Raw genomic sequence first — 17692 nt, 5'->3', positions numbered from 1 at the left:
ACTTGAAGACTAATTGTTGGAATTCATTATAACTTCATACAATGGTCAAGCACATTGAGAGGAAGTGCAGTGCACAAGAACTATAACTCTATTTCGACTTATTACAGAGTTATTGCCCTTTGTTACTTTTCCTTGTCCGGGGCATAACTTGAAAACTACTGGTTGGAATTAAAAACAACTTCATACAATTGTCAAACACAATAAGGGGAAGCGCAGTGCACAAGAACCATAACTCTATCTAAAGTAATTACAGAGTTACTGCCCTTTGTTACTTTTCCATTGCATTCTTTTGTCCGTACCATAACTTGAAGACTAATTGTTGGAATTCATTATAACTTCATACAATGGTCAAACACATTGAGAGGAAGTGCAGTGCTCAAGAACCATAACTCCATCTTGACTTACTACAGAGTTACTGCCCTTTGTTACTTTTACTTGTCCAGAGCATGACATGAAAACTACTGGTTGGAATTCAAAACAACTTCATACAATGGTCAAGCACAATAAGGGAAAGTGCAGTGCACAAGAACCATAACTCTATCTTGACTAATTACAGAGTTATTGCCCTTTGTTGCTTTTCCATTGCTTTTTTTGTCCGGAGCATAACTTGAAGACTAATGGTTGGAATTCAATATAACTTCATACAATGGTCAAGCACATTGAGAGGAAGTGCAGTGCACAAGAACCATAACTCCATCTTGACTAATTACGAGTTATTCCCTTTGTTACTTTTCCTTGTCCAGAGCATAACTTGAAAACTACTGTTTGGAATTCAATACAACTTCATACAGTTGTCAAGGACATTAAAAAGAAATGCAGTGCACAAGAGCCATAACTCCATTTTGACAAAATACAGAGTTACTGCCCTTTGATACTTTTCCTTGTCCAGAACTTAAAAGGTACTGGTTGGAATTCAAAACAACTTCATACAATAGTCAAGCACAATAAGAGGAAGTGCAGTGCACAAGAACTATAACTCCATCTTCAGTATTTATAGAGTTATTGCCCTTTGTTCCTTTTCCTTGTCTTTCTGGACTTATTACAGAGTAATTCAATAAAACTTCATCAATGGCCAACCACATTGAAAGGAAATGCAACATACAAGAACCACAACTATCTTTAATTGCCCACAACCATAACTATATTTCAATTCTTTTACAAGGTATTCTGTTACTGGTAACATCCTCATTTCCGAAGCAGTCTTGTGGGGGTATTAATCACATTTAGTGATAGTTCTAGTTTCTATTGCAATTTACTCTCAGTATGTTATAAAAAGTATACATGTATGATGTACAAAACCTCTTTTTAATCTATTGTCAGCTGTTTAATTGGAATATTTGTTATGCCCCCATTTTGAAAAAAAGGGGGTATATTGCTTTGCACTTGTCGGTCCGTCGGTCCGTAGACCAAATGGTTTCCGAGTGATAACTAAAAAGAACCCTTAGGCCTAGGAACTTCACACTTGGTATGGTGATTGGTCATGGACCAGTAAGATGACCCTATTGATTTTGGGTCAAGGGGTCAAAGGTCAAGGTCACATTGACCTTGAAAGCAAAAACGGTTTCCGATCAATAACTAAAGAACCTTAAGGCCTAGGAACTTCAAACTTGGTATGGTGATTGGTCATGACCAGTAGATGACCCCCATTGATTTTAATGGGGTCAAGGGTCAAAGGTCAAGGTCACATTGACCTTGAAAGCAAAAAACGGTTTCCGATCAATAAGAACTAAGAAGAACCTTAAGGCCTAGATACTTCAAATTGGTATGGTGATTGGTCATGACCAGTAGATGACCCCTATTGATTTTGGGGTCAAGGGGTCAAAGGTCAAGGTCACATTGACCTTGAAAGCAAAAACGGTTTCCGATTCAATAACTAAAGAACCCTTAAGGCCTAGATACTTCAAACTTGGTATGGTGATTGGTCATGACCAGTAGATGACCCCTATTGATTTTGGGGTCAAGGGGTCAAAGGTCAAAGGTCACATTGACCTTGAAAGCAAAAACGGTTTCCGATCATATAACTAAAGAACCTTAAGGCCTAGATACTTCAAACTTGGTATGGTGATTGGTCATGACCCGAGTAGATGACCCCTATTGATTTTGGGGTCAAGGGGTCAAAGGTCAAGGTCACATTGACCTTGAAAGCAAAAAAACGGTTTCCGATCAATAACTAAAGAACCTTAAGGCCTAGGAACTTCAAACTTGGTATGGTGATGGTCATCGACCAGTAGATGACCCCTATTGATTTTTTGGGGTCAAGGGGTCAAAGGTCAAGGTCAAACATTGACCTTGAAAAGCAAAAACGGTTTCCAATCAATAACTAAAGAACCTTAAGGCCTAGATACTTCAAACTTGGTATGGTGATTGGTCATGACCAGTTGATGACCCCTATTGATTTTGGGGGTCAAGGGGGTCAAAGGTCAAGGTCACATTGACCTTGAAAGCAAAAACGGTTTCCGATCAATAACTAAAGAACCTTAAGGCCTAGGAACTTCAAACTTGGTATGGTGATTGGTCATGACCAGTAGATGACCCTATTGATTTTGGGTCAAGGGGTCAAAGGTCAAGGTCACATTGACCTTGAAAGCAAAAACGGTTTCCGATCAATAACTAAAGAACCTTAAGGCCTAGGAACTTCAAACTTGGTATGGTGATTGGTCATGACCAGTAGATGACCCCTATTGATTTTGGGGTCAAGGAGTCAAAGGTCAAGGTCACATTGACCTTGAAAGCAAAAAACAGTTTCCGATCAATAACTAAAGAACCTTAAGGCCTAGGAACTTCAAACTTGGTATGGTGATTGGTCATGACCAGTAGATGACCCCTATTGATTTTGGAGTCAAGGGGTCAAAGGTCAAGGTCACATTGACCTTGAAAGCAAAAACAGTTTCCGACCAATAACTAAAGAACCTTAAGGCCTAGGAACTTCAAACTTGGTATGGTGATTGGTCATGACCAGTAGATGACCCCTATTGATTTTGGGTTCAAGGGGTCAAAGTCAAGGTCACATTGACCTTGTAGGTAAAAACGGTTTCCGATCAATACCTAAAGAACCTTAAGGCTTAGGAACATTAAAACTTGGTATGGTGATTGGTCATGACCAGTAGATGACCCCTATTGATTTTGGGTCAAGGGGTCAAAGGTCAAGGTCACATTGACCTTGTAGGTAAAAAACGGTTTCCGATCAATAACTAAAGAACCCTTATGCCTAGGAACTTCAAACTTGGTATGGTGATTGGTCATGATCAGTAGATGACCCGTATAGATTTTGGGGTCAAGGGGTCAAAGGTCAAGATCACATTGACCTTTTAATTAAATACGGTTTTCTGATCAATAACAAAAGAACCCTTAGGCCTAGGAACTTCAAACTTGGTATGGTGATTGGTTATGACCAATCAGATGACCCCTATTGATTTTGGCATTAAGGGGACAAAGGTCAAGGTTCACATTGACCTTGTAGGTAAAAACGGTTTCCCGATCAATAATAAAAGAACCCTTAGGCCTAGGGACTTCAAACTTGAGATGGTGATTGGTCATGATCAGTAGATGACCCCTATTGATTTTGGGGTCTAGGGGTCAAAGGTCAAGGTCACATTGACCTTGTAGGTAAAAATGCTTTTCGGATCAATAACTTAAGAACCCTTATGCCTAGGAACTTCAAACTTGGTATGGTGATTGGTCATGAATAGCAGATGACCTATTGATTTTGGGGTCAAGGGGTCAAAGGTCAAGGTCACATTGACCTTGTAGGTAAAAACGGTTTCCGATCAATTAACTAAAAATGCTTAGGCCTAGGAACTTCAAACTTTGTGTGATGATTGGTCATGACCAGCAGATGACCCCTATTGAGTTTTAGGTGAAGGGGTCAAAGGTCAAGGTCACATTGACCTTTTTAAGTAAAAACGGTTTCTGATCAATAACTCAAGAAACGCTTAGGCCTAGGAACTTCAAACTTGGTATGGTGATTTGTCATGACCAGCAGATTACTCCTATTGATTTTTGGGATCAAGGGGTCAAAGGTCAAGGTCACAATAACCTTGTAAGTAAAAACGGTTTTCTGATCAATAACTAAAGAACGCTTCGGCCTAGAAACTTCAAACTTGGCATGGTGATTGGTCATGACCAGCAGATGACCCCTATTGATTTTGGGGTCAAAGGTCAAGGTCACATTGACCTTTTTAAGTAAAAACGGTTTCTGATCAATAACTCAAGAACGCTTAGGCCTAGGAACTTCAAACTTGGTATGGTGATTTGTCATGACCAGCAGATTACTCCTATTGATTTAGGGGATCAAGGGGGTCAAAGGTCAAGGTCACAAATGACCTTGTAAGTAAAAACGGTTTTTTTTTTTCTGATCAATAACTAAAGAACGCTTCGGCCTAGAAACTTCAAACTTGGCATGGTGATTGGTCATGACCAGCAGATGACCCTATTGATTTTGGGGTCAAAGGTCAAGGTCACATTGACCTTGTATGTTAAAACGGTTTCAGAGATCAGTAAATAAGAGAACCCTTAGGGCCTAAGAAACTTCAAACTTGGCATGGTGATTGGTCATGACCAGCAGATGACCCCTATTGATTTTGGGGTCAAGGGTCAAAGGTCAAGGTCACATTGACCTTGTAGGTAAAAACGGTTTCTGATCAATTACTAAAACGCCTAGGCCTAGGAACTTCAAACTTTGTATGATGATTGGTCGTGACCAGCAGATGACCCCTATTGAGTTTTTGGGTCAAGGGGTCAAAAGGTCAAGGTCATGACCAGTAGATACTTTATAACCCTTATTAATTGTTTGATCACTGGGTCAGACGTCATGCATAATAACCTTATCACATGACTAATTGGCTGCTGATAGGGGGCATACATGTTTTACAAACATATCTTGTTTTCTTAAATTGTGATGTCAACAATTTAGGAATAGTTTAACATTCAAAATGCAACAATTCTTTCAGCATCAAATTTACGGCAAGGTAAAAGGTATGCAAATAGTTGTAAAAATGACAGATATGTTTCATATTTATATGCCGATATATATCTTGAATGAACTTGTCAGTATTTTAAGTTAAACAAGACCATTCATCATTTTTAGGGGAAATTTTAAAACAAGTATTGACTGAAAAGTGAACAGTGCAGGACCATTATCAGACAGTAATTTAAGATATTTTTTATGCACCCGCCATGTAATGGTCGGGGTATATACTGTTACCCTGTTCCGTCCTTCAATCATTCCGTCATTCTGTCATTCCGTCATCATCAGTTTCCGTTCATTATCTTAGTAACGGTTGCACACATTCAACTCAAATTTGACATATGGATATGTCATGAGAAAGTACAGGTCAAGTTCAAATTTGGTCATGGTTTGATGATTTTTGGCAGAGTTATGCCCCTTTTACTTAAAAATAATATGAAATTTTCAGTTTCCGTTCATTATCTCCGCAACGGTACAACACATTCAACTCAAACTGAACATATGGATTTGTCCAAGAGAAAAAACAGGTCAAGTTCGAATTTGGGTCATGGTTCGATGATTTTTGGCAGAGTTTGCCCCTTTTACTTTGAAAATAATATGAAATTTTCAGTTTTCCGTTCATTATCTCCCCAACGGTTACAACACATTCAACTCAAACTTTGATATATGGATATGTCATGAGAAAATACAGGTCAAGTTTGAATTTGGTCATGGTTCGATGATTTTTGGCAGAGTTATGACCCTTTTACATTGAAAATAATATGAAATTTTCAGTTTCTGTTTATTATCTCCCCAACGGTACAACACATTCAACTCAAACTTTGCATATGGATATGTCAAAGGAATGCGCAAGTAAAGTTCAAATTTGGTCATGGTTCAATGATTTTTTTGCAGAGTTATGCCCCTTTCACTTTGAAAATAATATGAAATATTCAGTTTCTGTTTATTATCTCCCCAACGGTACAACACATTCAACTCAAATTTGACATATGGTTATGTTTTTGGAATTCGCAGGCCAAGTGCGAATTTGGTCGTGGTTCAATAATTTTTGGCAGAGTAATACCCCTTTCACTTTGAAAATAATATGAAATTTACAGTTTCTGTTCATTATCTACCCAACAGACTGTTACATATTCAACTCAAATTTGACATATGGATATGTCAAAGGAATGGGCAGGTCAAGTTGGAATTTGGTCATGGTTCGATGATTTTTTGGCAGAGTTATGTCCCTTTCACTTTAAAAATGATATAGATACATCTTAGGAATAAGCAGTTTAAGTTTGAATTTGGTCGTGGTTCAATGATTTTGGGCAAATTTATCTTTCCTGAATGTTGGAAAAATTTTGAACTTTCAGTTTCAGCACTCATACTTTTGTGGAAATGTATGTAGCCATTATTTTGGCTACAAATATGCAATATGCTATTTTCAAAAGGTTAAGACTGAATAATTTCAGTGCCTTGAACATTGTATAAAAATGGTTTGTGTTAACATTGAAAAGTTTAAGGGCTTTGAACTTAAAATGAAAAAAATAATTTGTGCAAACAAATTTGGATCTAAATATTATAACATCTGAAATTTTGGCTGCATGCGGGGGCATCCGTGGCATGATGACACATTTCTAGTTGTTGAAAGTGATATTGTACAATACCAAAATAACAAGGTGCTGACTGGCTTTACAGTGAATTTGATCTTGATTTGAACTTTTGATTATTAGACAAGCAATGGAAGAAGAACATCAAAGACTGGAGGCAGAGAGAAGAAAAATGCAGGAAGCTGAGGACGCTAAGAGGGAGGCTGAGAGACAGAGATTATTAGAGGTAAACTTTACGTATTATGTTTGTAAATTGTTTAATCATTTTTTTGGGGGGGTCCAATACTGTTAGTTAACAAGCATGTTGTATGTGTAAAGATTGGATGTAAATGATTGTACCTTCATTTCTTTTTGTAAATCACTGTTGAAAATTATGTAACATTATGTTTTTTTCCTAAATTTGTATTATTATTTTTACCAAAAATGTTGCTAACCACTAAAAAAAATTCAAGCCTCAATTTACTCTATTTTTCTGACTGTAGCTTTTACTTTTAATCTTTGACAGGTGTAAACTATGCCTTCAAATAGCTAAATACAGTTTTATCTTAAAAAGATATACCACTTCTATAACATTTGAGCCTCTAGAAATTTTGTGTGTCTCAGTTGTATGTGTAAGAACTACATGTATAATTTTTCACAAATTATCAGCTTCGTCGTCTAGAACAAGAAGCGAGAATAAAGATGCAGGAGGAAATTGAGAAACGACGTACTGACGCACTCGCAAGACGCGACTATAATCTCGAGAACAGACAACATGTAGATAAACTTAGACACTACCAAGGTATAACTAGAGCATGGACGTTTTCCTACTTTGTTCAGTGGCCTAGGGAAACATATGAAAGGTAAATATCTTGGTGGTTTTTCTTGTGATTTCTCATAGTAAATTAGTGCAAGGAAAATTTATTGTTATTTGGTGTAAATCATGTTAAATGTGTAGAAAGCATTATATACAATTAGGATTTTGATTTTGATTGTTTATTAGCAAGTAAATTTGTTGTAAGGAGTGGTGGCGTGGCCGAGTGGTTAACACTTTGGACTTGTAATCTTAGAATTGCTGACCATGTGGGTTCAAACCCTGTCAGGGCAAGTCGTTGTTTCCTTGAGCAAGAAACTTAACATTCATTGCTTAGTACTGGCTGGTTCCAGGAACGAATTCGATAGTGTTCAATAAGCTTATAGCTTCAAAAATGATCAAACTAAAATAAATTTGTATAAACTAAATTCGTTTTAAATCTAAGTACATGTATTTCCTTTTTCTAGCATCATGGTTGTTGAAAATGTTTGAATATTTTTATGCGTGTAAATATAATCATATTATGTGATGAATAAGATGGATTTGTTGGTATTTTATACCACTGGTTATATATGAATCGGTATTTGATGGAACTTTTTTTGGTTTAAAGTGAATTGGTCTGTAATGGAAGATCAGTTTTTTTAGTTATACACGTATAATAAATAATTATGTTGATACTATTTTGTATCAAACCATGAAAGATTTATAAATGAATGTGAGAAACATGATACAATATTACATTTATATATATAGCAGATAATAAAGTGGTCTAGAGCAAAATATTATTATTCATCATGTGAATGTTCATACTAAATCCCTTAGAATTTTATCAACAATTTATTTTTTTGAATATTTCATGAAAATATCTAAATGATACATATCCATTGATTTTATCAATATTTGAAATAATTATGGAAAATGTGTCAATTGTAGACCAATTCACTTAAAGCTATATATAGCTTGTTAATTTATAATGATTATTAATTGGCAGAAATTGCACTGAAGCAATATGCAAGTTATCGTTATTCATGATTCATACAAAATTAATAGGATATTTGAAATAATTTTATTATGCCCCCATTTCGAAGAAAAGGGGGTATATTGCTTTGCACTTGTCGGTCCGTCGGTCCGTCGGTCCGTCGGTCCGTAGACCAAATGGTTTCCGAGTGATAACTAAAGAACCCTTAGGCCTAGGAACTTCAAACTTGGTATGGTGATTGGTCATGACCAGTAGATGACCCCTATTGATTTTGGGGTCAAGGGGTCAAAGGTCAAGGTCACATTGACCTTGTAAGCAAAAACGGTTTCCGATCAATAACTAAAGAACCTTAAGGCCTAGGAACTTCAAACTTGGTATGGTGATTGGTCATGATCAGTAGATGACCCCTATTGATTTTGGGGTCAAGGGGTCAAAGGTCAAGGTCACATTGACCTTCTAAGGAAAAACGGTTTCCGATCAATAACTAAAGAACCTTAAGGCCTAGGAACTTCAAACTTGGTATGGTGATTGGTCATGATCAGTAGATGACCCCTATTGATTTTGGGGTCAAGGGGTCAAAGGTCAAGGTCACATTGACCTTGTAAGGAAAAACGGTTTCCGATCAATAACTAAAGAACCTTAAGGCCTAGGAACTTCAAACTTGGTATGGTGATTGGTCATGATCAGTAGATGACCCCTATTGATTTTGGGGTCAAGGGGTCAAAGGTCAAGGTCACATTGACCTTGTAAGGAAAAACGGTTTCCGATCAATAACTAAAGAACTTTAAGGCCTAGGAACTTCAAACTTGGTATGGTGATTGGTCATGATCAGTAGATGACCCCTATTGATTTTGGGGTCAAGGGGTCAAAGGTCAAGGTCACATTGACCTTGTAAGCAAAAACGGTTTCCGATCAATAACTAAAGAACTTTTAGGCCTAGGAACTTCAAACTTGGTATGGTGATTGGTTATGACCAGCAGATGACCCCTATTGATTTTGGGGTTAAGGGGTCAAAGGTCAAGGTCACATTGACCTCTTGGGTAAAAACGGTTTCCGATCAATAACAAAAGAACCCTTAGGCCTAGGGACTTCAAACTTGATATGGTGATTGGTCATGATCAGTAGATGACCCTTATTGATTTTGGGTTCAAGGGGTCAAAGGTCAAGGTCAGATTGACCTCTTAGGTAAAAACGGTTTCCGATCAATAACTAAAGAACCCTTAGGCCTAGGAACTTCAAACTTGGTATGGTGATTGGTCATGACCAGCAGATGACCCCTATTGATATTGGGGTTAAGGGGTCAAAGGGCAAGGTCACATTGACCTTGTAGGTAAAAATGCTTTCCAATCAATAACTTAAGAACCCTTAGGCCTAGGAACTTCAAACTTGGTATGGTGATTGGTCATGACCAGCAGATGACCTTTTGATTTTGGGGTCAAGGGGTCAAAGGTCAAGGTCACATTGACCTTGTAGGTAAAAACGGTTTCCGATCAATTAACTAAAAACGCTTAGGCCTAGGAACTTCAAACTTTGTATGATGATTGGTCGTGACCAGCAGATGACCCCTATTGAGTTTTGGGTCAAGTGGTCAAAGGTCAAGGTCACATTGACCTTGTAAGTAAAAACGGTTTCTGATCAATAACTTAAGAACGCTTAGGCCTAGGAACTTCAAACTTGGCATGGTGATTTGTCATGACCAGCAGATTACCCCTATTGATTATGGGATCAAGGGGTCAAAGGTCAAGGTCACATTGACATTGTAAGTAAAAACGGTTTCTGATCAATAACTAAAGAACGCTTCGGCCTAGGAACTTCAAACTTGGCATGGTGATTGGTCATGAGCAGCAGATGACCCCTATTGATTTTGGGGTCAAAGGTCAAGGTCACATTGACCTTGTATGTTAAAACGGTTTCCGATCAATAACTAAAGAACCCTTAGGCCTAGGAACTTCAAACTTGGTATGGTGATTGGTCATGACCAGCAGATGACCTATTGATTTTGGGGTCAAGTGGTCAAAGGTCAAGGTCACATTGATCCTTGTAGGTAAAAACGGTTTCTGATCAATTAACTAAAAATGCTTAGGCCTAGGAAATTCAAACTTTGTATGATGATTGGTCGTGACCAGCAGATGACCCCTATTGAGTTTTGGGCCAAGGGGTCAAAGGTTAAGGTCATGACCAGTAGATACTTGATAACCCTTATTAATTGTTTGATCACTGGGTCAGAAGTCATGCATAATAACCTTATCACATGACTAATTGGCTGCTGATAGGGGGCATACATGTTTTACAAACATATCTTGTTTTACCAGTCATGGAAGGCGTAAGCTTGAGAGGAGGAATAGGTAAAAAGACAACCTGAAAACAGTTTTATGAACAATTCCTTGTTTTGTAACATTTTTACGATAATGTTATACCATAAACAATTGTTTGCATTCTATTCAAGGTTCAAATTTGATATAGCAAATCTCTTATGCTATTATGTTCATGGGTCATGGACAATACTTCGCATATACCACTACAGTACTGTCCATGAACAAACTTGATCAAACCAAGCCTGCAACATTTTCAATGTTTATGGTTTATATTTTTGACCATTTTGATATTTCTATTATCTACAGGTATATTGTGATCTATGCAAAAATTTTGATTCTGTATTTTAGTTTGAACAAAACATAATTTATAAATACAAAAAAAAAGTTGTAAATTATATAAGAATCTCTTGAAATTATTAGATTACATTAAGATGAACCTACTATCTATTCCAAAAAGAAAGATGTACAGGTATTCAATATTCCTTTAGAAAGATACTTATATACATGTTCACAAGTGGACTATGAGATGTAATGCAAACAAATTGTTTTGATATAACATATATATTTTCTAACATGTCACTACAGATCAGTGCCTCTGCATCCACTAAGATATGATATGTGTGCTCTATATATATAACAGATTATCTCTTTCAGAGTGGAACCTGAGCCATATTATCCAGGCATTTGCATATTTAACATATTAATAACATCTGTCATATGTAGCAATTCAGATCGGAATATCCATCCCTAGAGAACTCGCCAATGGATTGGAACCCCAAGGGGCTGATATTCTGATCTGAATCGCAAATACATGTCAGATATTTTTTCTTGCATATTCGACCATATTCTACCATGTTTTAAATGATAAACCTCAATGAATTAACACTGTCATTTCATCTGTTACTTTTTTAAAACAGTAGCGAATGACTTCAAAACTTCATTCATAAAGGCGAAATGACATCTTCCTTTGCACACAGTTTTATTCTAAATGCACAAAAATGACATCATTTTTTACAGTTTATTCATAAAATGTACATAAATTATGTCATTTTAAAGCAATAACTGATCTGGCATCTTCATGCCTGATGAAATTTCCGGAATTGGTAAAACTAATAGAAACGTCTGTCCAATATGCAAGAACAGATTATATTATGTTGAAATATCATTGAACTTTAATACATTAAGCTGATTACCTTCCCACTTGTGTGTTCCATTCAAACTGTTGTGAATTATAATTCAAGAGTTATTGCCCTTTCTAAACCTGTTTGATTCTAATTCTGTTGAAAACATAAAAACAAATGCAACATTTCATTTTCAGTGTTACCAGTATAATAATGTTGTATATATAACATTAACCCATTACCATTTGGTAATAAAAAGATGAAAATTTTAAATCATATCCAGTATTGAGACTGGTCAGACTGCACAGATGTACAGGCTTGCCTGGCTCTATACTGGTGGCAAATATGATCAAATTTAGGTTTCAGTAGGTTGTGATTCCGGCAGGTTAAGGGTTAAAAAATGCATATAAAGAAAAGTTATTACATAAATGCATAAAATGTAATAAATGACAAATTAATAGAGCAGTATTATCATCACATTTCATATTCATAAAATTATGAGTTTTGTTTTTCAAAATAGATGTGTTTCAATTAAACTGATCACTTTTTTGTGTTGCTTTTACAAGTTTTTGCAAGAATAATTCATTACTCACAATATTTTTTACTACATGTTTTCCATTGTTCAATTTATTCTTGGTTTTATTATTAAAGCAATAGTTTATTATAGTAGTGCTGTAGGGAGGGTGTGAATATCATTTGCTTAGGAGGTATTTTAACACCCAGCATGTATTGGTTGATGTCAAATGCCATTTGTCTACTGTAACTCCTTCAAATTAATTCATATTGATAACTTGACATTTATTTATATAAAAACATTGCTGGTAAAGAATAAAAATAAAATAAACTTTTTAATCCACTGAATTCGTTTAATGGATATACCTGACTTTAAATTTAGAATGGTGCTTCCAAAGTATAAGGGATTTCAATATCAAAACATAAAAATTCAACTACCAACGGTATAGAGCCTTAGTCTGGAGTTCCTTTCCCTTACACTAAGTTACTTTCCAATTTCCGTAGAAAATAAAGACAGGGAACCTGACTAGATAGAGCCTATTCAAATGAGCCGTGTCACGACAAAACCAGCCTGCGCATCCGCGCAGTCTGATCAGGATCCATGCTGTTGGCTATCAGTTTCTCTACTTGTAATAGGGTTGATAAGCGAACAGCATGGATCCTGATCAGACTGCGCGGTTGCGCAGGCTGGTCTGGATCCATGCTGGTCGCAAACCCATTATGTTGGTTTTGTCGTTACGCGGCTCAAATTGCAAGCAAGGTTAAATGTTAAGTAACTTCCTACTGTTATATTTAATGGAAGGCACCAGAATGATCTAAACCGTAATAAACAACATATCCATAAGCTATACATATGCAGCAATACATTGTACAGCCATATATAATGCTTTCATATTTCACACGCTTGGGGCTTGCCAATTAAATAATCTAATGCTTTTTATATAAGACATTTACGCTGTGTATTGATTATTACTTTATCATATAAGGTGTACAATTAATATAAAAATTATTCTGTCCTCACACATAATTTATATCGAAGATATACCATTATTATCTGTTTTAAGATTTTCAGTACATGTACTTTTGCAATATTCTGTTATGACTAAAAACTGTATCAGGTTTTGCATCAAAATTGAAATTATTTTGAAAATAAAATACATTTTCTTTCCTTTTAACAAGGATTGTCTAAAATATAAAATACCTTGAAATTGGTAGCTGTTAGTCCATGAGGTTGACAGTTTATTGAATGGGGTTAAAATTTCATGCAAGAATGTGAAGGATTTTTTTTGTGGGGTGAGATGCCTCAATTTTTATCAACTTCCATGAAATATCTTTTAAACCAGTATTTAAGACAGGTAAACAAAAATACTTACATATGTAAGGAAAGTCACCAATTTTGTCAGCAGACAAACACCAATAAGACTCGAATATTTTTATCGGTACTAAAGCTACATCTTGGAATACATAAATAAATTTAACAATTCATTTTTTTCAGACCTATTGGAGCAGGTGATCCACGCAAGGTAGTTAAAATAAATAATCCTAAACCGAAAAAACCTGCTGATGTTCCACCGGAATCTGGAGAAGCACCTGCACCGGCTATACCGTGATATTTCAAACATTTTCAACCAGATAATTTACCACATCTTCTGCTAATGTAAAAATGTTTCGGAAATCATGTTCAACATTTTTCCAGTTAAAAATTTTTATTCAGTCAATGTCACAGTCTGTCAGGGAGAAATGTTTCACTTTTATATTATCTCTCTTAAACAGCCTCGATCAAACTGATTTTGCAATTTTTTATATATAATGTTGTTGTTTTCATTGCTACCATGGAGTGACCCCATTTCAGGAATTTTTTCAAAAACATTTCAGTTTTATTGATAAGTCTGGTAAAATGGAAATATATACTTGAAATTAAAAAAGATTTTAAGTAATGAAATATTAGTTCTTAAAGAATTATGAACAGTTATGTTGAATTTTAATGTCTGTTTATCTGTGATGTTAGGGTAAAATTTGTTATGCTGTGATAAACCAGTTGTCATTATAATTATAGAATTATGTTGCTTAATAGATATTTGTTATACTATATAGTCTTTGATAAGAGTTTATTTTATTTATTAAACCATACATTAAATTTTATTTAATGAAACTTTACTGTTTTTTTATTGAAGATTTTTATTCTCACTAGCATAGACAAACTGAAATCCTTTTTCATTTTACTGCCAGTTTCTATTCTGTCTGTATGCCTACTTACATTTTTTACATGTATATATATTTCTGTGTGCACTTGTTACCATGGTTTTCTGTTGTAAATGTGCCTTTATTATTATGTAAGCAATATATACAATATACAACAATAAATTTTTCAAATTTTTCTACAATGTTTATTGTTTATATCACAGCCAACTATTACATTAAAGCAACAAAAAATTAGCATGTAGTGATAAGCAAAATGAAATTTCTGTACAGTGTCCCTCCCTAACCTTTCACATTCTCTAGTTTGAACATATTTATTTTTGCTTGATTAAAGCTGGAATTAATTTTGAGCCTCCCTCAGGTCCACCCGACACTAACCAGTATAGTGGTGTCATATCGAGGAAATATAGTTATGACGCCAAAATTTTTATTAAAATATCTAGACCACAATATTTGTGTACTGTAACACTCTTCTTTTTAATGCAAGTTACCTCCCTTAGAAAGTTTCTGAATTATTACATTGTCTTTGATAAAAGTTTGGAAAGCTTTAATTACAGCCATACAATAATCAAATTAATTACTTGACCTAACCTATTTATCTATATAAACTAATATAATTATGCTATGGTTATTGTACCATGTCTTTGCAACATAACTTTCCCCCAAAATAAAAATAAAAAATTGTTCCAGTTGAATGAAACAGTCAGGAATGGTTTCTTAAAGAAAATCTCCATCACACCCATTTAAAAGTAAACAGTGTGTAAAACAAATAAAAATACACCCCAAATGAACATTAACCCAAAGTTACATTTATAAATAAATTAAAAACAACAGCAGAAGATTAATAAAAGGCGCTGAATTTGTTTGGGTCTCAGAATGTCGGGTGAAGGTTGTGAGACTAAATTGGCTATAAGACTTATTGCAACACTGATATTCAATTCAATGTTTATTTTGCTTAAACAATTTAAAAAAATTGTCTTAACTGAGATTTGAACTCTCTAGACCTCTCGCTTCCTAAGTGAGATTGTAAACCCCTCGACCACAGGAATGTTATGATTTAAGAGCCTGAAGAAAACTATTATTCTAAATTAGGGTTTGTAACCCTTATTAATTTCGATATATTTTGTTCACGGTAAACCTGTTGTTTAATTAACACTGATGTAAACAAGAGCCATGTCAACATGGCCATCCCCCGCCAAATGTGTTTGCTCATTGGAAGAATGTTTATGTAGTAGAGCAGAATAAATCAATATTAAGAGGTCTTTTGGTAATGAAAACTGATGGCTGAAGTGATAACAGATTTGAAACTTATGTGAATACTGATGGCTGAAAATAACAAAGGGCAATAACTGAAAAATAATGCAGGGTAGGTTATCATTCTTGTGTGCTGCACCCTCCTCAGTAAAATCTATCCACCTATGAAGTTTCAAGTTGATATCGCAAATACATTTTGAGATAAGCTCCCAACAAAATATATGAAAAAGAACAAAGGGCAATAACTCAAAAATTGTATAGGGAAGAGTTATCATTCTTGCGCACAGCATTCCTCCTCAATAAAATCTATCCACCTATGACATTTCATGTTGACATCTCAAACACTTTTGAGTTATGCTCCACTTGAGTGAAAAATTAAGTATGAAAAATAACAAAGGGCAATAACTCAAAAATAATGAAAGGTAGAGTTATCATTCTTGTGCACTGCACACCTCCTGAGTGAGATCTATGCACCTATTAAGTTTCATGTTGATATCTCTAACCCTTTTTGAGTTATGCTCTAGACAAAATAAATTTTGAAAAATAACAAAGGGCAATAACTCAAAAATCATGCAGGGTAGAGTTATCATTCTTATGCACTGAAATCCTCCTCAATGAGATCCATCCACCTATGAAGTTTCAAGTTGATACCTCAAATACTTTTTGAGATAAGCTCAGGACAAAATAGTATGAAAGGGCAATAACTCAAAAATTATATAGGGAAGAGTTATCATTCTTGCACACAGCATTCCTCCTCAATAAGATCTATCCACCTATGACATTTCATGTTGACATCTCAAACACTTTTTGAGTTATGCTCCACTCAGGTGAAAAATAAGAATAAGAAATAAGAATAACACAATATTAGAAATCTTCGATCAATCGGGAACTATTTTTTCTTTCCCGAGAAGGCTTGAAAATTAATGCGCCTGTCATTTGACAATCTTTACGCAGTGATCTCCCCTTAATTTTTCAGCGTTAGTGTACATATAAAGGGCAGTTACCACTTCGAGGAGTTTGGACTACTGGTTTCGGTTTTTGCAAATAAGCACATCGGGGTCTGAAATTTCGCTATCATTATTTGTTTGGTCAAATAAAAACAATATAGCTGCTATATACAACAACAAATAAATGATATGTTAATATTGGATGTTTTTGTTTTCATAAAAATATTATTCTGATAAAAAGTTAAAAAGAAAACAACAACAATTTAAAGCAAATTCAAATAGTGAGCGTCTGGGTAAATTGTATAAAGCTATACACCTGCTGCAAAAATTAAAAATAAATGTTTGAATTTGAAAAAAAAAGAATACTTCAAAAATACCCATATGAAAGACAAATGTCAGTATATTTCTATCAGAGTAAAATTTAATGGTGCCTGCATAAAATCATTGATAAATTGTAAAAGATCTACTTAAAATAACAGCATGATAATTTTATTTTGTTCCAAATCATTTAATTCTGTTTACATACAATATTCATGTGTGTTAAATAATGGAGACAATCTATGTTAAATCTCTTTTCAAGCATCAACTATAAGATTATAGAAACAATATAATAATTATGTTAACAATAAACGTGATTGAAATGACGTTTGGAATAGTGGTGATAAATTATGATGATGATAAGGAAGATGATGATGGTAGTGATGATAATGATGATGATAAGCGTCATTATTATTATCGTAATTATTTAAGGTATGATGTAGATAATGAAGATTCGAGGAATGTAGATTGGGATGGTGTTGATGATTATGCAATATAATGGTGATAAGGAGAATGATGGTGATAATTGTTAGTTTCATTGTATGTTTGGGTCTTTTCTCTTTATTCCTTAGATCAATATCTATATGAATATGTTGATGACAATGATGGCTATTAGTTCAGATTATTTAAAAAAAAATGTGTATTTTTTACATTGCCATGGCAAAATTTTGCCATGGTCTTGCCGAATCATATAG

General features: G+C 34.9%; 1 protein-coding gene across 15 annotated transcripts in view; it reads left to right on the top strand.

Annotated features, from left to right (window-relative positions):
* LOC132732739 (trichohyalin-like) overlaps positions 1-14656 on the top strand; it is a 68874-nt gene extending 54218 nt beyond the window's left edge. For 14 of the 15 annotated variants that reach the window (XM_060719237.1, XM_060719232.1, XM_060719236.1 and 11 more), the window contains 4 exons: positions 6682-6784; positions 7207-7400; positions 10643-10675; positions 13775-14656. In XM_060719237.1, the coding sequence (XP_060575220.1) occupies positions 6682-6784; positions 7207-7400; positions 10643-10675; positions 13775-13889 (445 nt within the window). In that variant the 3' untranslated portion in view covers positions 13890-14656. The remainder of the gene's footprint in view (positions 1-6681; positions 6785-7206; positions 7401-10642; positions 10676-13774) is intronic. The other variant, XM_060719231.1, reaches the window with a different exon arrangement.
* Positions 14657-17692: the final 3036 nt, after the last annotated feature.

This window comes from Ruditapes philippinarum, unplaced genomic scaffold (assembly GCF_026571515.1).
Source record: "Ruditapes philippinarum isolate M1 unplaced genomic scaffold, ASM2657151v2 ctg2927_1_1_1_1, whole genome shotgun sequence".
NCBI lineage: Eukaryota > Metazoa > Mollusca > Bivalvia > Venerida > Veneridae > Ruditapes > Ruditapes philippinarum.
Note: the sequence above shows the minus strand (reverse complement) of the source record. Positions and strands in the feature narration are given on the sequence as shown.